This window comes from Peromyscus leucopus, chromosome 1 (assembly GCF_004664715.2).
Source record: "Peromyscus leucopus breed LL Stock chromosome 1, UCI_PerLeu_2.1, whole genome shotgun sequence".
Lineage (NCBI taxonomy): Eukaryota > Metazoa > Chordata > Mammalia > Rodentia > Cricetidae > Peromyscus > Peromyscus leucopus.
Window position 1 is genome coordinate 153,129,768 of NC_051063.1, and position 23,651 is coordinate 153,153,418.

Consider the following 23,651-nt stretch of genomic DNA (forward strand, 5'->3'; position numbering starts at 1 on the left):
CCCACTTATGGTGCATCTCCATGTTATGTGTACATGTACTCTCATAAATGCATCTCAGTCTTGGGCACGACTTTTCCTATACATTTGGGGTAGCTGGATAACTGTCCCCAGCTGTGTTTAGTTTTTATTAACATACATCTGGCCAGGGCCAGACTCCAGACAAAAGTATTTCAGCTAAGATACCTTTTTCCAAGGACAAAACTGCACATAGATAAACATTAGCTCATCTCACTTACAGATAAGGGAAAATAACCACTAACAATTAAATCCTCAACTTCTGACCTTCACTCCAGGTTTTTTTACCCCAGACCTTAAGAGATTTACTGCTCACATTCCTGGATGATGTTTTAGTCACTTGCTAGTTGCTGAGTTAAGGTTAGTTACTCCCCACTGACCCAAGGAGATTGCCTCCAGGCCAGGCAGGCATAGGTGCCAAGCTTCCTTTTGTGCAAATTAAGTTTTTGTTTGTTTGTTTTTGTTTGTTTGTTTGTTTGTTTGGGTTTTTTTTTTTTTGAGCTGAGGATCGAACCCAGGGCCTTGTGCGCAAATTAAGTTTTGATTCCTCCTCAGGCAGGTGCTATTCCTAGATTTCCTAAGTGATCTTAGGCTTTAGTTGACCCTACCAGAGAACTCCGCTCTAGTCACTCCCCTTTGGGGTTGTAATTGGAAGCTGACATTTATTCCTTTATGTGTGGATCCTTATCACCTCTCTCTGCAACCCTGAAAACTTCAAGCTTCAATTGCTTTGCCAAAGAATTACTGCATGTGTATACTGGTCATGGTTAATGTCCAAATGACAACAGCTGGGTCGTAACTCCACCTCAGAACTATCCCACACCCAACTGCAGACACATTATCCATTTTAGATAGATGGCAAAGTCCCCTGGGGAATGACTAATGTTTTAGTGTCTTGTGATTTAAATGTGATCGAACAGATCTTAAACACTTAAGCACTGATACTATCTCAATCAATGTTACATTACATGATAGAGGAAAGAAAAGGCAAATGGTTTAGTATACAAGTAGATCGGCACAAACAGGTTCCTAACAAAGTAGGACAGAGGCACATATGCCAATTATACTCATTTCTGCAATTGGTTACATGGCCTTAGCTGGTACTTATACCTTCCTCTACTATTCACTCTGTGTTTCCTCTACCCTCTACTGGTCAGGTTTGGATTCTTTTCCTGGAGGAATGACCTATACTTTCTTCCATACTGGCAGGGCCCTTTGTCACACTGCCTGGATTACATTGTGGTTTACCAGTGGCTTTAATCACAGGCAATGGTAGGACCAAGAGCCTCCCTAAAGGATCCTCTGCACTCCAGGCATAATCCTTCTCACCTGCATTGTGGAGAAGCAATTCAATGTCTCCACGGTAATCAGGATCAATCACCTCTCCTAACATTACTATTCCTTTTTAGCCTGTTGTTGGCTTAAGGTATCAGAAGCCCAAAGTCGGTGGGGTGTGTGGATGGTGGGGTGGGGAGTCTGGCTTTAGTTCGATGGAATGCTTGTTGTATCTCTGGCAGTACACTGGCCCCGCTGAAACCAAAACTCTCAAGCCTTCAGAACTTAAGGTCTTAGAAACAGACGCATAAAAATTTCCTACTGAGTCACTAGAAGTGATGTTGACTGGAACTTTTTTTCCCATCCCTTAACTCCTGGATTTATGAATCCTGGCTATGGGGAAAAATGCACCATACAGTAGATGTTGATTCAATACTTCCTTCTGGGGGATCCTCCCCAGCCCTCCGAACTGCTGCCACCTAATTGGTGCTGTAACTCTGTCTTCCAAGGTTCGTTTCTCAGACCAAATCCTTTTGGATGGTTAGGGAACATGGTAAGAGCAGTGGATTTCATGAGTGTGTGCCCACTGTTACAGTCTTCTGGCTGTGAAGTGAGTTCCCTGGTCAGAAGCAAAACTGTGTAGAATACCATGACAGTGGATAAGGAAGGCATTCTGTAAGTCCACAGATGGGAATTTTGGCAGAAGCATTACATGTAGGAAAGGCAAATCCATGAGCAGTATAATCACCTCCAGTAAGGACAAAGTGTCCTTCCCATGAAGAAAGTAGTCCAATGTAGTCAACCTGGCACCTGCTGGATGGCCACCATGTGGTGTCATACTAGGGGGCTCAGTGTTGGTCTCTGTGGCTGGCAGATCTAGCACTTAGCAGTAGCTGTAGCCACATCCTCCTCGGTGAGTGGAAGCCCATGTTGTCAAGTGCATGTATAACCCCCATCTCTGCCACCGTGCCCACTTTGTTCATGGGCCCACTGGACAAGGACAGGGATGGATGGGGAAAGAGGCTGACTGCCCACAGAACAGGTCATTCTGTCTCCTTGATTACTGAACTCCTCCTCTGCTGAAGTCACCTTTTGATGAGCATTTACATGGGACAAATGTATCTTCACATCCTTTGCCCATTTGTAGAGAGCCATTCCTTCCCCAGATATCTTTCTCACAATTTTCTAATCTTCTGTTTCCAACTCCCTGACCCTCCAGCCAATATATTGGCTACAGCTCATGAATCAGTGAACAATTTGTCATCTGGACATTTCTCATTTCAAGCAAAATATTGACCATGTGTACTGCCCAAAGTTCTGCCCATTTTGAAGATTTCCCTTCCCTAGTGTCATTCAGGGTTGTCCCAGAAAGGGTTTGTAATGCTACCACTGCCCACTTCTGGGTAGTGCTGGCATAATGTGCAGAACCATCAATAAACCAGGTCCCATCCTGGTGTTCATTGGTCAACCACTCATAGGGAACACCCCATGAGGTATTTGCTTGGGACAAAAGGCATTGTAACAGCAACAGAAACCACAGGCACTTGGGCAACTTCTTCATGTAACTTGCTTATGCTCTCAGGACCTGCTCAGGCCTGATCATATTTATACCACTTCTACTTGTTAATAGATTGCTGCTGTGTACCTCCTACTTTATGACCTGGTGGGTCAGATAATACCCAGTTCATGATGGGCAGCTCAGGTCACATAACTTAGTGGCCTGTTGTAACCAGCCTTTCTCTGTTCTGCCAGCCAACTCCCAAATACTGACACAGAGACTTATTATGAAATCTCAGCCTTAGCTTAGATTTGTTTCTAATTAGCTCTTATAACATAAATTAACCCATTTCTATTAATCTATATGCTGCCACGTAGCTAGTGGCTTTTAGCTCTTCCCCGCATGTCCTGCTTCCTCTGTGTCAGGCTGGTGAGTCTCCATTTCTTCTTCTCAGGGCACTCCCGATCAAGAAGTCCCAACTGTAGCTCCTGCCTAGCTAATTGTCCTTTAGCTTTTTACCTAACCAATCACAGTAACACATCTTTACAAAGTGTAATCAAATATCTCACAACAGCCTATTGTCAAATGTTCATTTCCACTAAGACCTAGTAACAGGCCAAGAACTCTCTCTCTCTCTTTTTTTTTTTTTTTGTTTTTCAAGACAGGGTTTCTCTGTGTAGCTTTGCACCTTTCCTGGGACTCACTTGGTAGTCCAGGCTGGCCTCGAACTCACAGAGATCCACCTGGCTCTGCCTTCCGAGTGCTGGGATTAAAGGCGTGTGCCACCACCGCCTGGCAAGAACTCTCTCTTAAAGGGAGAATAGTTGTCTGCAGACGATGCCTTGCTCCAAAATCCCAAAGGTTGCTGTGAATACCACTCTATATGCTGTGAATGTGTTGCTCTGATTGGTTAATAAATAAAGTGCTGATTGGCCAGTAGTCAGGCAGGAAGTATAAGTGGAACAAAGAGAGAGGAGAATTCTGCAAACAGGAAGGCTGAGTCAGGAGTCGCCAGCTAGTCCCAGAGGATCCATGATGTGAAGGCAGAACTGGGAAAAGTTTCCAAGCCATGTGGCTAAACATAATAAGAATTATGGGTTAATTTAAGTGTAAGATCTAGCTAGTAAGAAGCCTGAGCCATTAGGCCATGCAGTTTTTATTTTATTTTATTTTACAATACCATTCAGTTCTACATAACAGCCACCGATTCCCTTGTTCTCCCCCTTCCTGCCCCCTCCCCTTCCTCCCAGCCCACCCCCTATTTTCACCTACTCCAGGGCAAAACCTCCCCCGAGGACTGAGATCGACCTGATAGACTCAGTCCAGGCAGGTCCAGTCCCCTCCTCCCAGACTGAGCAAGTGTCCCTGCATAAGTCCCAGGTTTCAAACAGCTAACTCATGTAATGAGCCCAGGACCTGATACCACTGCCTAGATGCCTCCCAAACAGATCAAGCCAATCAACTGTCTCACCTATTCAGAGGGCCTGATCCAGTTGGGGGCCCCTCAGCCTTTGGTTCATAGTTCATGTGTTTCCATTCGTTTGGCTATTTTTCCCTGTGCTTTATCCAACCTTGGTTTCAACAATTCTCGCTCATATAAATCCTCCACTTTCTTGCTAATTAGACTCCCAGCGCTCCACCAGGGGCCTAGCTGTGGATGTCTGCATCCAGGCCATGAAGTTTTAATTAATATAAACGTCTGTGTGTTTATTTGGGTCTGAGCAGCTGTGTGCCCTGGAGGGACTGGAGAAAACTCCAGCTACAAAAGGTCTCTTCTTTGATTCACCTCTAGGGGCCTGCAAAAGGCTCCAACAGCATTCCTATCTCCCACTGTCACCCCAAGTACCATAGGGTCTGCTGGATCACATGGTCCAAGTGGTCGAGCAGCCTGCACAGCAGCCTGGACCTGTTGAAAAGTTTTCTCCTGTTCCAGGCCCCACACAAAGTTAGCAGCTTTCCTAGTCATTTGATCTTTGGGCCAGAGTGACATACAGAGGTGAGGAATGTGCTGTCTGCAGGATCCAAATAGAACAACTAAATGTTGTCCTTCTTTCTTGGAGGTGGGAGTGGCCAGATGCAATAACTTATCCTTCACCTTAGGAGCAGTATGTCTGCATGCCTCACAGCACTGGACTCCTAGAAATTTCACTGAGGTAGAAGGCCCATGAATTTTGGTTGGATTTATTTCCCATCCTCTGATGCACATATATTTTACCAACAAGTCCAAAGTGGTTGCTACCTCTGGTCACCTGATCCAATCAGCATAATGTTATCAATATAGTGTACCAATGTGACATTTTATGGAAGAAACAGGTGATCAAGATCCCTTTGGGGACTGGAGAGTTTGATTAGTGGTTAGGAGCACTTGTTGCTTTTGCAGAGGATCTGTGTTTGTTGTGTGTGGGAGGCCAAAAAAGAATGTTGGATCCCCTGGGACTGGAGTTATAGATGGATGTGAGCTGCCATACCACTATGTAGGGTGGTAATTAAACCTGGGTCCTCTGGAAGAGCAGCCTCCACTCTCAGAGCTGGAACTCAATGTGTAGACATGTTCTGGTCCACACAACAAAGTTACAGACCATTATTGAGTACAAGGGCAATTGAGAGTCCATTCTTAGCTGGGTGGTGGCTCATGTCTTTAATTCCAGCAGTCAGGAGGCAGAGGCAGGTGGAACTCTGTGAGTTTCAGGGCTACACAGAGAAACGTTGTCTTGAAAGGCCAAAAAGAGAGAGAGAGAGAGAGAGAGAGAGAGAAAGAAAGAAAAAAGAAAGAGAAAGAGAGAGAGAAGAAAAAGGAGTCCTTCTTTATTGAAGCCAGCAAAGAGCAGGGTCCTGCCACAAGGAACTCTCAACCCACAAGTTGGGCAGGGTAGGGTTTATAAAGCTAAATCACAATTGCATCATATCAGGTACAGGTTGAGGGGTTTCTTTTTCCTTTATTCTTTTTATTTGTTTTCATTTTTAAAATTGGATTAATTTATTTTGAGATAGAGTCTTTCCATGTAGCCCTGGAACACACAATGTAGACTAGGCTGGCCTTGAACTCAGAGATCTGCCTGCCTCTGCCTCCCAGGTTTCCAAGCACAGAAGGAGGAACCCTTGCATCTGTTAAACATCTTACAAAGCCTTGTTTCTCAGAATGGAGAAACCAGTTCTGGCAAACAGGATGTGGTTGGGGAGAGGAGGAGGTGTGGAGTCAAGATGACCTCATGTGACCTCTTTTGGGCCCTTTCAGACCAACTAACCTCAAGCCACTAAATCTTGACCTCGTCTCTGTACTGGTATTAAAGGAATGCACCACCTTGCCGGGCATTTTTTCATGGTGAAGCCTACACCTGTGTTGTTAGGTGTGGGTAACTTGTCTTTCCTTCTGAGAAAATGTCTCTTAACCCCAGTGCCTAATCCTATACTAAAATACATGAAGCCCCAACTTAGCTTCAAGAGAACTTTAAAAATAAAGTGAAGCAAGAATGTGGTGGTGTGCACTTGTAATCACAACACTTGGGAGGTGGAGGCACTGGAATAAGGACTTCAAGGTCATCCCCAGCTACATACAACGCTACAGGCCAACCTGGCCTAAAGGAGATGCACTATTAAACAAAATAATAAACAAAATTGAACTTTATAGTATATAAATTATAACCTAACAGCTGTTCTTTTTAAGTCTGTAATAGAGCAAATCCAATAATACCTATAATAGGGTAAATTGTCAAGACTACCTTAACCGATCTTGTTATTTTTACATCAGAGGAGAAAAAACAAGCCCCAATTTCCTTCCCCTTAACTATCTCTCAAGATCAGACCCTAGCAGGAAAGCCTTTGAGGCAGAAATGGCAAGTTACTGCAGAAACCTCTCTCTAGTACAATTTCCAGGGCTGGTGTCTTAGCTTTCTACTGTTGTGATGAACACCATGACCAACTTGGGGAGGGACAGCTTTATTTGGTTTACACTTCCACATCATAGTCCACCATCCAGTCAATGACCACAGGAACTCAAAGTAGAAACCTAGAGGTGAGAACTGTAGCAAAGGCTTTTGGAAACCTACTCACTGGCTTCTTCTCTATGACTTGCTCAGCCTGGTTTCTTATATAATCCAGGACCACCTGCCCAGCGATGTCACCACCCAGTGAGCTGGACCCTCCCACATCAATTACTAAGAAAATTAATTAGTGGGCAGTGATGGTGGTACAGAACTTTAATCCTAGTATCGGAGATTTGCCTGCCTCTGTGGTTTGAATTAGCATCACCTCTATAAACTCATATTTGAATGCTCAGAGAGTGGCATTAGGAGTGGACTCCTAGGAAGAAGTTTGTCCAGGGTGGAGGTAGGCTTTGGGGTTTCAAATGCCCAAGCAGGGCCCAGTGACAGGATCAGTGCTTGCTGATCCTGTAATGCTGCCAGCTCCCTCCCAAGAAGATAATGGACTAAACCTTTGAACCACAAGCCAGCCCCAATTAAATGCGTTCCTTTAGAAGAGTTGTTGTGGTCATGGTCTCTTCACAGCAATAGAAACACCTTAAGACACTTACTGAACCCAGAGTTAGCAATTCACAACTCGAGCTAGCTCTATGTCTCTACATCCCCAGTGCTGAGATTGAAGGGGTGTTTTAAGACCTGGGGATCCAATGCTTTACCAAAAGAGTGTCTCCACAGCCCAACTGTGTCCTGTTTGTTTTCTAAACATGGTCTCACTATGTAACTCCAGCTGTCCTGGAACTATGCAAACCAGGCTGGCTGGAATGCAGATCCACCTGCTTCTGCTGGAATCAAAGGCAAATAAGTGCCACCTGGACTGGCTGCCCAACTGTACCTTAAGAAATGAGCTGGAGTGGGATTGTGGTGGTGCACGCCTTTAATCCCAGCACTTGGGAGGCAGAGCCAGGTGGATCTCTGTGAGTTCGAGGCCAGCCTGGTCTGCAGAGTGAGTTCCAGGTAAGGTGCAAAGATGCTGTCCCGAAAAACAAACAAAACAAAACAACAACAAAAAATGAGTGGAGTAATCACTGTTCAAGGTTTATTTGGTGTTTTCATTGGCATGACACTTGGTAGTTGGTTGCATCATCCATATGCACATCTTACTTTTTGCATAATATTTCAATGTACACTACAGACACATATTACACAAAATAATATCCTTTAGAACAGTTATGCACAAATATGCATGATGGATTTACCCACTGGAGCCGCGTTATGACTGACTGGGAACTCACTGGCCTAGGCATGTTGGCAAGGATGCGCAGCAGACACAGCAGGCTCCCAAGATAACGGAAGCCTGCACACAGCTGGCAGTGTGTCTCAGAGACAGTGGGATGACAGTGGGACTGTCACATCAACCAGGTTACCACTACACAAGTACCACTTAGCGTCAGGGCAGAGCTGTGGGAACTGCCACCTTAACACAACCACACTAAACACTGCTCAGATGAGGAGACAGTGTGTGGTCTCCATAGAAACCCTGCTGCAGCCTGGACAGTGAAGCTCTAGGACATCTGAGGACTTTAGAACTGCAGCTCTTTCTGGATTCCCCAGAGTGTATCTGCGCTCTTCTTCAAGCGGGCCTCCTCTTCAGAAGTCAGAGTCACCTTCACAACATCTGAGATTCCATTTTGTCCCAGGACACAAGGGACACTGAGGAAGACTTCATCCTTGATTCCATAGAGACCCTGGACACAAAATGATTACATTTCAATTGTACACCCTCAGGTTTCCCAGGATTTAGATCTCATACAGTTATGAAGCCTTTTTTCAAACAGCAAGTGAGCTGGTCCGTTCTATTGCAGAGATGCCCAGGTATGATGTAGTAGTGGACAGTGTAATAGAAAGTCACTAGGACAACTACAGCTAGGCTTGGCACATGCCTGTAGTCCCGGCACATGGGAGATAGAGGCAGGAGAGTACAAGGTTATCCTCAGCTACATAACAAGTTCATGATCAGCCAGCTGACCCTTGCCTCAAAAAAGCAAAGCAAACGGGAAAAAAAAAAAAACCCAAACTCTCACCAATGTACATAAGACACTACACTTCCCCATACCTGTAAGACTGGTAACTGAGCAAGGTCTCCTACGTGGCTCAGCATAAATCATAGTCAGATATCTACAGTGCTAGTGGGACATTAACTCTACAAGCCAACTATTTCTTTCCAAAAGAAAAGCATGAATGGGGGAATTTACATCAGTTCAGCCAGTTAACTGGGGGCTTCCTTGAGTCTGCTCAAGACTTTGCAAAGCCAAGAAATAAATCTCTAAGAAGTAACTCTCTGCAGATCCATTACCTTAATCATGGTAGAAATGGGATGCACCCGCCTAAGATTCTTCATCATGCTCTCAGCCAGGTCGGCCACGGAGAGGCCAATGGCCCAGGATGTATATCCTTTGAGTTTAATCACCTCATAGGCACTGTGGGACAGAAGGATGAGAAAGGGTGAAGAAGGGCGTGGAAAGACAAGGAAAATAAAGGTTTTACCAGACACTTTTACAATAAATACCACCAAGACATGTTATGTAGTTAAGCAAGCCCTTTGCCAGTAAGGGCAAATGTAAGGTAAAAAGACTGACTCCCAAGGATCTAAGAATCTTGTACACTGATAGAGGCTAGAGGGAATACTACATTGTCAAGACAACTGAATCATACCAACCAAACCGGAAAGAGTCTCTGAAATGAAATGGGAGGGGCTGGTGAGACAGCAAAGACTAGGGTTGATGGCAGAAAAACAGAGGTGAACGTGGGCCGGTCTGGAAATGTATGCTGTGGCAGAATGTGTTCCTACTATGAATGAGCCTCTAGGTTCTGTTCCCAACACCTCAAAGAAAATCTGGTGACATGAATGAGAAGGCCTCTATTAAGTCTAGAGCATTCAATCATGTGGTACCCAATTGATAGCTGTTTGGTGAATAACAGGAGCTATGCTCTATCTGGAGGACACGTCACTGGGAGTGGGCTTTGGAGTTTCAAAAACAAGCACCTTTTATCTCTCTGCTTCCTATCTGAGGTTGAGATGAGCTCTCAGCTACTGCTGAAACAGCCTGCCACCTTCTATCCATACCTCTGCTCCACCACCATGGAGTAACCCTTGGGAACCCTAAGCCCAAAACAGACTTTCTCCTGGAATTTGATTTAATCGTGTGCTCTATCACAGCAACAGAAAGTCACATACAAAATCCATGAAGCTTACAGCACAGTTGATTCAAGGTCATCTCAAGTGAAACAGGCTGAGAATCAAAGGTCACTTACAGTATTTCTATTTACTGAACAATCTAGAGTTTGATTAAGAATCAAAGCTGAAGAGTGGGGGTTGTGGGCCTGGACAGATAGCTCAGAGGTTAACAACACTAGCTCTTCTTTCAGAGGTCCTGAGTTCAATTCCCAGCAACCATATGGTGGCTTACAAACATCTGTAATTAGATCTGGTGCCCTCTTTTGTCCTGCAGGCAGATCACTGTATACAGAAAAGAATCAAAGCTGGGTGGTGGGAGGCCGAGGCAGACAAAGTCATTTGAGTCTGAGGTCAGTCACCTGGTTTACAGGGTTTCAGGACAGCCAGGACTACACAGAAACCATCTCAAAAAACAGAAACAAAATGAGCTGGCCCATGGTGGCACAGGCCTTTAATCCCAGCAGTTGGGAGGTAGAGACAGGCAGATCTGAGTTTGAAGCCAGCCTGGTCTACAAAGCAAGTCCCAGCACAGCCAAGGCCACACAGTGAAACCCCATCCAGAAAAAACAAACTAAAAGAATCTAGACCACACTTATTCCTGTATTATCCAAATAAAGAAGTTGCCCATGCTTCTATTAGTATACGTAAAATAAAAACTTGTTACAAATATCTTATTTCTGGGGGCTGCAGAGGTAGCTTGGTGGTTAAGACTGGCAGCACTTCAGAGGATGTAGATCTGATCCACAACACTAACAAGTTATCTGTAAGTCCAGTTCCAAGGAATTCTGTGCCCTCTCCTGGACTTCTTGGATACATGCAGGCAAAACACTCATACAGATAAAAATAAATATATCTTATAAAAAACATTTTAAAAGATCTTTCTGGCTGGGCCTTGGCGGCATATGCCTTTAATCCCAGCACTCAGGAGGCAGAGCCAGGTGGAACTCTTTGAGTCCGAGGCCAGCCTGGTCTACAGAGCAAGATTCAGGACAGGCACCAAAGCTACACAGAGAAACCCTGTCTCAAAAAACCAAAAAAGAAGGAAAAAGAAAAGATCTTTTTGTGTGTGGCAGATCTGTTTCCAGTTATAAAAGAACTGCCAAACTATTTTCCAAGGAGATGGAACACTTTACATTCCCACCAGTGTGTTAGTACATTACAAATGAGAGACTCCAAGAATCCAGTGTCAGCACCTCTTGCCTATATTTGGTGCTGCTTTTATTTTAGCGTTTTGTCTGTAGTATTAAGACTAACAAAGCTTAAGAAAAACTGTAAATAAAAGCAGTCGAATGAAAATGCTGTTAAAACCTTAACCTCGTAGATAAAAAGGCACTTTTCCTCCTGTGCTGCCAATCACAATGCCTCACCTGTCAACCACCTGCTTGTGAACCTCCTTCCACTGCTCCTTGTCTGCATCGCTGCCCAGTTCTGGGTTCAGGTTCTTCAGGGAGACACCAGCAACATTCACACCACTCCACACAGGCACTGGAAGAAAACAGGCATTTACACCACTGTTTCCACACAACACCACAGAACAGTAACTGTGCCCCACCTCTCCACCCTCTTCTGCAGCATCAAGATTACCAAAGCCTGGACTTCCGAGTACATAAAACCAAGAACTGTATATCCTAACCTACTTACTTTCTTGTACTAGTGAACCATGTAGACTATGTACTTACTGTCATTAAGACATCATTCACACTTCAAGGGGATTTCTCTGGCATAAGCATCTCTGAGAACCGCATACACATAACCATCTCAAGTGCAACCTAACAGTGTTTTTCCACACCTGATGTGGCTGATCTTGCCAGGGGCAGACGATTCAGATTCAAGTCAGGTTTAAACTGCTGAATGAAGTAAATGACTGAAGTTGTCCTAAGAAGCGTGGTTAACATGTCCAGGGCCTGAGTGAATAACTCAGTAGACTGTATGCTTAGCACATGTGAGGATCCTGGGTTCAATCATTAGCACCAAGATGAATGAACAAATGAATGGATGAATAGGCGGGGCATGGTGGCTCGTGGCAGAAATTCCCACAGCAAAAAGAAAAAGGCTGGACTTTTATGAGTTCCAAGGCCAGCCTGGGCTCCAGTCTCAAAATAGTATTATCCCACACCCAACCTTATTTACTTCTATGAAAATAAAAAAAATACAATTTCATGATTTTCCCTGTCATAAATGTACTACAACATGGTTAAAATCTTTCATTAGCATATACTCAAACCACACCCAACCCTAATTCATGGATACTTGAGTTAAAGACTTAAAAAAAAAAAAAGATTTATTACTTATTATGTATGCAGTCTTATGTATTCTGTCTGCATGTTTGCCTACACGCCAGAAGAGGGCACCAGATCTCATTATAGATAGTTGGGAGCTGCCTCACTGCTGGGAATTGAACTCAGGTCCTCTGAAAGAGCAGCCTTAAAACCTCTGAGCCATCTCTCCAGCCCAAGCTAAAGACTCTTATTCAGTAAAGAAATGCTTAGAGACATCTTAAACTATCTTTCTGTTTTAAAAAAGAGAAAATAAACTGCTATTAATGATTTACCACTGGAGTCTCCATGCTCCCCTAGGACCCATCCATGACAACTTAGCGGGTGAATGCCCAGTCTTTCTCCCATCAGGTAACGGAACCGAGCTGAATCCAGATTGCAACCACTCCCAATAACTCGGTTTTTGGGGAAGCCACTTATCTTCCAGGCCACGTAGGTCAAGATATCAACTGCAAAAAAAAAAAAAAAAAAAAAAAAAAAAAAAAAAATTAAATAACAGGTAACAAAAAAGACTACAGGATACATGATTGTGATACTGTTGAAGATGGATCAGTATTTGTTAACATCTTTATAACTCATGTCCAATTATTCAATGTATTATTAAAAAAACAGTGCACCAATTAAAATAGAATTATAGATTTACTTCTCTAAGATCATGAGTAAGAAACTCTAAACTTTGCAATTATATTCAGGAGCATTTAATGTTTTTAAATTAACTATTTTATCAAAATACAAATCAATAGAAAATTAATGAACACGTGTACACACAGTGTAACATACATCATCAGGATAAGTACAGGGCGTCTGCTTATGCATTTTAAAAGCCTCACCTGGGTTTGAAACAATAAGCAGCTTGCAGTTTGGACTGTACTTCACAACATTGGGAATGATGAACTTGAAGATGTTCACATTTCGCTGGACCAGATTGAGTCGGCTCTCTCCCTCTTGCTGACGGGCCCCCGCTGTGATAATGACAAGCTGGGAGTTTGCAGTCACACTATAGTCTAGAGAAAAGATCAGGGATGAAGGTGCCTTCAGGGAACTCTTACCTACCCAGCCACAACTTGTTCTGTAAACCTTTGTACACGGCAGATGGAGACCTACTGATTGATGTCCAGACCTTCCCTTGGGACGCACTGTTTCATAACTGGTCTCTTAAACTGGAGGAGTAATATTGATGCCTTTCTCATAGTCAGATTTTATCATAACAGGAAGGAATCCAGTTTATTTGATGTCTGTTTCTACCACCATAGTACATCCTCTTTCTCCCTTCTCCACTGGAGACATGCACTATGTACCTCCCTCTGGCCTGGCCCTAATACAGGCACCACCACACCACCTGGCATTTTCTCTCATTTTTTACTGAGAGCCCAGCAACCTTCTCTCCCCCCTTTCCTCTCTGATCTCATTCTCTCCTGTGGGCCCTGTGGCACAGAGCAGCTGACCCAGAGAGAAGCCCATCAGGTAAAATGTCAAAAGACTTTCAACCCTGGGTTCCTGGCTGGTGCCAGCTAAATGTCAAAAGGCCAAGTCAAGAACGGGCCTCTAAGGTGAAGTTCAAGTCTGTGTTAGTACACCATACGAGCAGGGCAGGCACAACATCTGAACACGTGTAGCACAGCTGGGGCTGTCACTCAGCAGCCAGAGCCCTTGCCTGGCATGTACAAGGCCCTGGGCTCCATCCTAGCAGCACACACTTGGAACAGTGTAGATTCAGAACTTTTCCATATACGTACAAATTAGGTTTCCACTTAAAATCCTTTACTAGCAATTGAAGCTTTAATAGGTATTGAGAACCAGTGCAAAAGAACCCGGAAGGCCCTCCTGTCTTGAACGAAAGACTGGATTGAAGAGATGGGATTTTAGGCCTGAGGAAGTCTAATGTGGACTAAGGGAAGGTGGCCCCAACCAACCTTTGCCAGAGACAATTTTTGGTGTTCTGAGGAAAAGGCTGCCGTGCTGGAGATCCATCATCTCTCCTTTCAGCTTGTCTTCCATGACATCAACAAGGGCAAGCTCATCGGCCAAGTCCTAGAAGACGAAAGTTTGAGTCAAATGGGAAACTTACCCACTGCTTCCCAGATGGCCCCACACTGAGCATAGTCTCTCTCATGCTCCTGACTGCAGGAGCTTCTCTGCGGGGCAGTTAGTCACTGTTGGCCAGTACCAAGGCTTGAGACTAGGACCAGGCACAAAGCTCAGTGATAGACCGTTGCCTAGCATCAGAACTAATGAAGCCACAGGCAAAGCCGTGCACATCAATGCATGCCTTTAAAGTCTGCACAGGGGAGGCACATACAGTCAAACCCTCTATCTCCAAGACATGGGTGTGGCTCAATCTATGATTGTTCCACAGGAGGAAACTCTGCCCTTAAATATTTGAGAGACAAACATGGTCTACAGATTGAGTTTCACGACAGCTAGGGATACAAAGAGAAACCTGTCTCAATGCCCCCCCAAATATAAATATCCATTTTAAGTTGTCAACTTTTTTATGTAAACTAGGTTTTAGTTAATGCTATAATAGTCTTCAAAGCCAGGTGTGATGTTACACACCTATAATCCCACACCCAGGAAGATGAGACAGGAAGATTGCTTCAAGTTTGAGGCTAGGATGAGCTACATGAGAACCAAGAACAGTTACCCTGTCTCAAAAAGTGTTTTCTAATGCAACTATAAATCATCTGATATACATTTTAAAAGCCTCACCTGGGTTTGAAACAATAAGCTTTAGCTTTAATTGAGATGGCTCGCAGGGTGAAAGCAGTTCCTACACAAGCCTGATGAGTTGCGTTTGACCCCAGAACCCACAAGGCGGGAGGGAAGCCAGTTACCCTCCAACCTCCAACACGTGTGCGCTGATACACATTTTCCCCCCAAAGGAAAACTGTTATAAATCAGGGAACAATCAGGTTTGGATATAAGTTCAAGATACCCCATTCAGTAGGATTTTAATTTTTACCATATGTACATATGAATTTCAATAAAAAATTACTTTAGAGCTGGGTAGATAGCTCAATGGTTACCTAGCATGTGGGAGACCCTAGGTTCATTCAACTCCTTGCATTGAAAGGTATAATTAAAGGGACTCTTCTTGCTAACACACTGCAGCATTTCAAATAGGCTTCAGCCTGATAACCTGTGATACTGTTACTTTGGATAATTCTTTTTGTGCACCACTATGTTGCAAAATGTTTCATAGACCGCTCTCTTGAATGAATGCCTGAACCTTAACCGTTTTACATACCATGTGACAATGTATATGTGTCACCCCCTCCTCCCCCAATGCATGGGCTTGTGATATGAAGGCGCTCCACTTACCTTCATTAGGATACTGATGGCACAAGCCATGCCAACAGCACCAACCCCAACAACCGTAATCTTGTTCTGGGGGGCTTGTTCTTCCTTAAGTAGATTCACAATCAGCTGGTCCTTGAGGGTTGCCATCTTGGTGGACTTTGAACCTCTTGGGACCTAAGGTGAGAATATATCGTGTCACTGAGACCTCTCCAGGTATAATCACCAAGTCCCAGTCTTACTTTACATCCTTTAACCTACTTTCAATTAAGTAACAATACATGACTAAAAGGGGCAGAAGTGGAAAAAAAGAGTGGCTATAATGCCAGATCTGGCCTGGCTCTTAAACGTCAAGAGGTCCTCACCTTGAAATGGAAAAATAATACCGAGGTCTCCGTGTAAGTGCATCCTCCTGAAGACTTACTCATTTTGACTGACCACAAAAGGCGATGCCTTACTTCCGACAGAATCAGAATTGCCCTCCCACTCTTATCACCCAGAATCCTACAGTAAAAGTTGCCCCAAGCAGTACCAAAAACCAAGAGCAGAGGGCGCTAATAACGGCCACAAGGTGTGACCCTAAGGTAAAGCAACGTGCTGAGGCCTGCGCATGCGCAGACTTGCGGCCGCCGGCTCCCCCCTCCCCCCGGAACCCACAAGTTTTATGAGCAGTCCGGATGCCTAAGACCGACAGGCCTGGCATGCTGATGCGCGTGCGCAATTTCAGAGCAGGGCAGAAAGATAGGTCTACTGGCTGCAGTCCATGGATGAGACTTCCAAGTAGGCAGTTCGGGATCAGACTTCGGACCTTACTAGAACCCAAAGCACATGCAAGCACCGTGAGGAGGGCCTGGTAGCCACCTGGCTTGGCGCCAGGGTCAGATTTCAAATGCCAATACCGGGAACCAGAGCCTTTAAACCACCCACCCGCCAGGGCGGGGCCTCGTTTGCCAGGATGAAGCTGTTAAGGGAAAATTTCTTCAGTTCCAAAATGGGAATACTGTCACGAAGGGTCTAAGGCCCGGAGCCCCCAGAACCACGAGGTACACATTTTCCCCAGCAAGCACTAGGATTATTTTTGAAATCGTTCCAAAAAGCAAATGGACCCGTTAAGATCTCCGGGCAGGCAGCCCAGGGACACCAAGACGGAATCCGGTCTCCTTACAACCGCTGCTATTTCTAGACCGCTTTGGAAGGTTTTTGCAGGCTGGGGGCAAGGAGGGGGGCTCTTCCTGCAGAGAATCGGCCTCACCCAAACCTCAGTTCCGGGCTTCATTCGAGCAGGGTGCGTCTACTTCCACCTGAGACCCTATGAGTGTCGCACCTCCCTCAGCTACAGGTTTCCTCCTTCCGTCTTGGGTGCAAAGGGCTGCGACCCTTCCCGCTTAATCTCCGCACACAGCGCGCTTAGCGCGATCCCTAGACACACCAGGAGCCCCTTAACAAATTGCACTTGAGCCAAAAGCGCACTATAATCTGCAGGAAGCAACCAGTCCACCAAGCCCACGAAAGGGAAAATGCAAACCGCAAGGCTTCTCCCAAGTATCCACCCCGGACGTGCTGAAGCTTTTTCGTCCCTCATGGGCTCGAGTAACCGGACCTCAAGTTTCGCATGGCTCGTTAGCACCTGTTCGGTCGCTCCCACCCTTTAGGCCAGCCACCCCCTAGACCTTCCTCAGCCACTTGGCTCTCCCCAGGCTGGGTGGGGTCATCTGCTCCGTTCCCCAGAACGCAGTATCCCACGCGTGCGGACCACCGCCCAAACCTGTGGACCCTGTACCTCCACCCCCGTAGGGACCCTCGTGGGAGCAGCGTTGAGCTGGACCGTACCGCTAGTGCACGATGAACAGCAGCGTGGTCTGGCTTGGCGACAGAGGCTCCAGCACTCTGAGCTGCGCGCGGGCGGGGCCTTAAATGGAAGCTCCGGGCTGACGTCAGGGTGGGAGCCCAGCGGACGTGCGGGAACCCACGTGTGCGCTGGGCCGGGGACTGGCGTCCAGCCGGGCGGGGCCCTGCTGAGACTCCGGAGGCGCGCGCAGCTCAGTGGCCCCACGTGTCCCGCGACACCTCCAGGAACTGCCAAACCTATGTGATCTGCAAGCTCAGAACCAGGAGCCCGAAATGCATCGATCCTCCGCTTCCTTTTCCGTAAAACTTGTGGGACTCAGGGAAACCCTGGTCCCTTTCTCCATGGCTGTTCCCAGCCCTTTCTGGCATGCAGCAGGTCCTCAGTAAACACTGAAGGAAAGCACGTGCCAGCACCGCGATGGGCCTTTCTCCTGCAGCTACACTTCCAAGTCCCAAACCAACAGGGGTCCCAGCTTCTGAGGTCCTGCGAGTGACTCGGGTCAGTTTAACTCCATGTCTGCCCCCTACCACCCCATCTCACAGGCATTTGTGCTTTAGCCTTACCAAAAAGTGCCAGTGCCCTGGTTTGTTTTCACATTCCTCTCTGTCTTTAAACTTTTTTCTGTAGGCCTTTACTTATTACCAGTTCCTGTTCCTCGTCCAGCTTCCCCTTCATCCTGTGTGAACCTTCAGGTACTCCTCCACTGTGACAGGATGTAAAATATAAATTGCAATTTCTTTAATTTCCTTAGTGATAGGAAGGACCTAGCGAATTGTGGTTTTCAGCCCTGTTCACCAACCTCCCAGGAAGGGAGGTGTTCACTGAAGATTAAGGTCTATTAAAGTCTTGACCAAATTTGAAGGGCTTCTGATCGCAGGGTGCTGGAGCTGCAGTGGGCACTAACTCCCAGAGAGCATGAGGCTCACAAGCCCCTACTTGCCCTCTGCATGTCTTCATCAGCATCTGTATCCACTGTGATATCTTTTATAATAGAGTAGGCTAGGAGTGTGGCCAGGGCCTGGACACTTGTCTTGCATGTACAAAGGCCCGGGTTTGATCCTCAGCAGACCTCAATGGAAATAAAAAATTAAAAAGTCACAACAACTGGGCCTGGAGAGATGTCTCTGCCATTAAGACCACAAAAGCTTGCAACTATTGCAGATCTAGGGGATCCAACATCCTTTCCTGGCCTTCACAGAGTCTCCCCTCCCTTATATAAAATAATTAAAATTAATTTTTTTAAGTCAGAACAAGAGAAACGAAGTTCAGTTTTTAAAATACACAGTAAAGGTGTGCTGTGAGTTTTAAGAACCATCCAAGCCAGTGGTCAGGCCGGGTTGGGGGTGGCGGTGTTGGGAACACTCCAGTTTAAAGTGGCTGGGTAGAAGAAGAACAAGTCACAATCTAGTAACTACTTGTGATTATGGTCTCAGGTTGCGACCTCTTATGAGATTGAGCTGTTAACCTGTGGAGCACAACGCTCTAGGCAGAATGTAAGCTGAATTATAGGATGCCCAGCTCAGGTTCATCTGCTAGAAAATTGCTTTCTGTGGAAAATACATGTGCCTAAAGCACACGTGCAAACATATGTGTCTGTCCCCAGTAGTAATCAGGGGAGGGGTATTGTTTTTTTTCCCTTACAGCCACCCGTACACCACAGAATGGAGCGTCTGTCTTCACACCTTCCCCCATACACACTTTGACTTGTACACCCTTCAGTGACCCCACTGCAGTTAAGGGGGTCCCTAGGGTTCTGCTCCCCTTCTGGGACACAGATGGGTCTACTTCCTCTCAGCACTGTTCATCAGTGTCTCAGGGCCAGCCTCCAGAAAGACCCATAGTTGTGGGTTTCTTGGCTGCAAAGGGAAAATTCACCCCGGTTCCAGAAAATCGGGTGTCTGTTTAGCTTATAACAATGTTCCAGATACTGTTGGATGCCCAGAGACCACAAAGACAGTGGAGGGGTGGGGGCACAGGTTGTCCCAGAGTAACTAGGGACAGGGCAGCTTTCAACAATGCCTCACAAGTCTCTAGGCCTGTGGGACAATGTCCTTATTCAGTCAAGGATGGACTTGCCAGCTTGTTAAATATGTCCCAGTCGGAAGGAGGGACTGACAGAAAGCCAAGAGTGACTCTCAGGAAAGGCCTGTGAAGGCACCTCAGGCAGGTTCCGTTCCTCTACATCAGACACCTAGCAATAGCCACTCCATGCACAGCCTCCCTCCTCCAGGTACATCATCCACTTTCTGACTCCAGGATGAACAAGACAAATGGCGCTTGCAGAGGCTAACGGTAGGCATCTCTTATGTTTGTCTTCACTCTGACTCTTTGGAGTAGACAAGATCTTTCCCATTTTCCAGATGAGAAAACCAGGACTCAGAGAGAGTACTGGCTTTTCCAAGACTGTGCGGTTTCTAAATGATTTCAGCCAGGACTTTAACTTGGCATTCACTAGCTCAAAGCCTGTCTTTCCCTCTACAAGGTCCTATGCTCATAAGACCCTGCATAGGGCAAGAAACTACCCACAGGGCTCAAGCCAGTCTCAGGTGCAGGAGCCACATAGGTGTCCATGGGTGTCTCTGCCTATCTTGCTTCAGCTAGGATGCTGTCCTTTTCTGCTCTCACCCTGGGCTGATATTATCATGTTCTGATTTTCAGATCTGGATAGAACCTTATGCCACCAGCTTTCCCGAGTCTCCAGCTTGGAGGTGGCAGATGGTAGAATTTCTCAACCCCCACAGTCACGTGACCAAGTCCTCACAATGAATCCATGCACTGCTGTTGCTTCTGCTTGCCTGGAGAAATGTGGCTGATGTGGTCTATAGAGTAGATATTCTGTGCCACACACTGTGTGGAACCCATAAAATGGCTCAGGAAACCTGTCACAGAGCAGGGCACATTTCTGAGTCCTGTCAACTGTTCTTTGGGTACAGTCTCTCTCTCTCTCTCTCTCTCTAATGGTTTTTTAAGACAGGGTTTCTCTGTGTAGCTTTGCACCTTTCCTGGAACTCACTTTGTAGACCAGGCTGGCCTCGAACTCACAGAGATCTGCCTGTCTCTGCCTCCCGAGTGCTGGGATTAAAGGCGTGTGCCACCAATGCCCGGCTCTTTCTCTTTAAAAAAAAAAAAAAAAAAAAAAAAAAAAAAGATTTATTTATTTATTTATTATATATACAGTGTTCTACCTGCACGCCAGAAGAAGGCACCCATATTTCATTACAGATGGTTGTGAGCCACCATGTGGGTGGTGGGAATTGAACTCAGGACCTCTGGAAGAGCAGCCAGTGCTCTTAACTGCCGAGTCATCTCTCCAGCCCATGGGCACAGACTCTTTAAAGGGAAAATCTACAAAGAAATCTTTTGACTCAGGTATAGTCTGGGCTCAAAGAATGGTTGGTACTGTAAGGTTTTTCCTAAAATAAGCCTCGCCAAAGGATGGTGCCCACCCAAAACAGTACTGTGTCACCCTTCCATTGGTGTTCCGAGGGTGTCACTCGTTCATGTGGACTCCAGTGAGTCCTTGAGAGCATTCAGTGGCTCCCCATAGCCTCTAGGATAAAAGTCAAATTCTTGGGCTACACATCAGGTCCTCCATAGTGCAGTACCTATAGCCCTCTCTGACCTCATCTCCTATTTTTCTTCATGCTTCCGGTAGACCAGTCTCAGGGCCACTGCCCACACCCCTCAAGTGTATCCTGCACGGTCCCATTCCCCTCAAACACACGGTCCTGTTTCCAGGCTTCCATCCAGGCGTTTCCATCTGCCTGAATACCCTCTCCCTTAACACCAGACCTGACTTCCTGAGCCCACACAGTCAGAGACCAAGTGCTGTTCCTTGAACTTGACATTACATTGACCCTTGTGTTTCGGTACCTCTCTCTCACTACACTCTGTGAACTGGTGAAAAAGAGATTTCCCCTTCACCTCCATAGCCCTGGCACAGACATTTTCTGTTCAACAGGTTTTATCTTGTGTTAAAAGTCTGCTATGTATGAGCAAGACAGTCATCTGTGGCACATATTCATAGTTCCAGCTACTCATGAGGAATAGAAGCTGGGAAGAGAGTTTAGGCTCAAGAGTTCGAGACCAACCTATACAACATAGCAAGCTCTGCCTTCAAAGACTGAGGTAGAGGGAACTGACAACATCCTTCTCAATAGTTAAAATCCAAGATAGAAGCCAGTCTTGGTGGCTTACATACCTGTGATCCCAGCACTTGGGAGGCAGAGGCAGGAGGATCAGAAGTTCAAGGCTAGCCTTGGCTCCATAGTGAGTTCAAGGCTGGCCTGTGCTGTAGGAGACTTGGTCTATAAAATGCCACGGGCTGCAGGAATTTATTGTTAGAACTCAGCTGGTTATGGCAAAACTACTACCTGAAGAGATCAAGGAATTCCTTCAGAGGAAGCCAAATTCCAAGGAACTTTTGGTGTTACTTGGCTTGTCATATATCAGCTATCTTCTGTTATGAAAATCATGTGTGCTTTCATAGTTTTCCCAGGTGATTTTTCCCTAAGAATTGCTAACAGTGTGGACTGATCACTCTTTGGACATATACCTTCATGGTATTTGGAGAACAGCCTCAGGAAAGGCTTCCTTCCCCCCATCCCATCTGTTTCTCCCCTTACAGCACTGGAATCTCCATTAGCCACTTTCAAGGACTAACAGAAATAGCAGTCCAGACCACCACATGCTAGTCTCCTGATTTAAGGTAAATTCCACAAGGAGACACCGCCTAGGTCAGGTGGACCTTAAGTAAGAGCTTCGCACAATTTAGCTCAGACCCTTCTTTTCTTACAGCCTTACTAACTTCATAGACCTCTAACTCCTTACCTAACCACTTCTAGGAATATTTTGATAACCTTGTGGGCTGACAGCTATGCACAGCCAGAACTCCAGTTCAAGCCTCCCTGTAATTATCGTCATTGGCAGCATCTGGCCAGGTCCATCCCCAGATGCAGGAAAGAACCTTATCAGAGATACCTCTGTACTCTCTAAAAACAGACTTAAGTGTCCAGACTAGCCGTTTGAGAAAGCCTGGTGCATGTGCCAATTAAGCTTAACTTCCTTCTTTCCCAAATCTTACCTCCAGTTCCAGATCTCCCTTTAATTACCACCAGAGGCATCTACCTGTACACAGGTTGCCTAGAGACCAAGCACACTTTCCCCCACCCTGCAGAAAAACAGCAGATAGCTTGGATAGATAGGAGTCACAGGAAAAAAGAAGGCAGTTTTATTTCTCCCATTGACTTAGCAACTTAAAGATTCTTAACATTTTTTACCAATCACGTTTAAGATTATAGTTGAGCACATAAGACCCCTCTTCTTAGATATTACCCAAATTTAGCCTTTAGCTTATACATTTCCCCACTAGTCACTTCCCTTTTGGGTTGCAAATGATAATTAACAATTACTGCCGCTCTATGTGATTCTTATTACCCCACCGTTTGACCCTGGAAGCCTGGCTTTGCACTGCCAAGGGATTGCTGCTTGTTAGTGTATATATACCAGGACTCCCTGGGTACGGGGGATGAAGAAGAAGATTTGGAAGAATAAATGTGCTGAGATTCCATTTCCTGTCCTTGCCATTCATAGTTCTCTCTCCTGAGCACCTGGGATGTATAATATTAAGGCTGGTCCTTCTAATATTATACAAGAATAAAACAAGCAAACAAAGCAAAAATAAAATAGTATCACACTGCCACAAAGAAATTAAGAATGCCCTGCATTCAGAGGAGAAAGTGCCAGCTAAAGTCATCTGACCAAAGAAACCAGAGAAGGCTTTCTGGAAGAGGCAGCATCAGAGCTTGGGTGAGAAAATGATTTCAACGGGTGGATTAGGCGTTGAGAAAGCAGAGGAAAAGGGATGAAGCAAGGCAGAGACCACAAGATGAAAGGCGTGTCGGGACATCTATGGCCTTCAATGTCAGGCTAAGACTTTAGATGTGTTTCTTCTACTCAGGTTTTGGTGGTCGGAAGTCACTGAAGTCACTGTGGCAAAGACAGGGTGAAAGTAAGATGATTGAAAGGCTGTGGGAAAGAGGGTGCCTTGTTTGATGACCATACACAGCGCACATGGAAAGGACACATGAGGAGCACTAAGGTCTGTAGCCACATCTATCCAGGACAAATGTTTGTTTCCCCCACACAACCCTCCACACCCCACAGCCCCTTTGAACACTCACTGCCAGTCTGCCTGTTTTCACCTTGTCCATGACAGCAAGGCCGATGGCTTTCCTGAGATGCAGGGCCCAAAATGCGGAGGACCTCATCTGCCTCTGTCCTTGAC

The 23,651-nt window shown here is 45.8% G+C and overlaps 1 protein-coding gene across 3 annotated transcripts; it reads right to left on the minus strand.

The window, feature by feature from the left end:
• Positions 1–7,784: 7,784 nt before the first annotated feature.
• LOC114685644 (L-lactate dehydrogenase A chain) lies at positions 7,785–17,451 on the minus strand. 3 transcript variants are annotated; one of them, XM_037199086.1, is made up of 8 exons: positions 15,882–15,959; positions 15,541–15,693; positions 14,133–14,250; positions 13,050–13,223; positions 12,495–12,668; positions 11,311–11,428; positions 9,062–9,185; positions 7,785–8,453 (listed from the first exon to the last, which is right to left on the minus strand). In XM_037199086.1, exons 1-8 carry the CDS (start codon positions 15,942–15,944, stop codon positions 8,289–8,291), a joined length of 1,089 nt encoding a protein of 362 aa, XP_037054981.1. In that variant the 5' UTR covers positions 15,945–15,959; the 3' UTR covers positions 7,785–8,288. The 3 variants fall into 3 exon arrangements, with proteins under 3 accessions (XP_037054981.1, XP_028716108.1, XP_037054983.1); XM_028860275.1 differs by lacking the exon at positions 15,882–15,959 and adding an exon at positions 17,347–17,451 and having other exon boundaries at positions 7,791–8,453; XM_037199088.1 differs by lacking the exon at positions 15,882–15,959 and adding an exon at positions 17,297–17,373 and having other exon boundaries at positions 7,791–8,453.
• Between the last annotated feature and the right edge of the window lie 6,200 nt (positions 17,452–23,651).

What these genes read in the sequence shown, in the direction of transcription:
- LOC114685644 (XM_037199086.1), bottom strand. Translation starts at nt 15,944, where the DNA reads ATGAGTAAGTCTTCAGGAGGATGCACTTACACGGAGACCTCGGTATTA. An exon ending in CCATCAGTATCCTAATGAAG is followed by an intron (nt 14,251 to 15,540) that starts GTAAGTGGAGCG and finishes TTCGTCTTCTAG; the next exon opens with GACTTGGCCGATGAGCTTGC. An exon ending in AAAAATTGTCTCTGGCAAAG is followed by an intron (nt 13,224 to 14,132) that starts GTTGGTTGGGGC and finishes TCTTTTCTCTAG; the next exon opens with ACTATAGTGTGACTGCAAAC.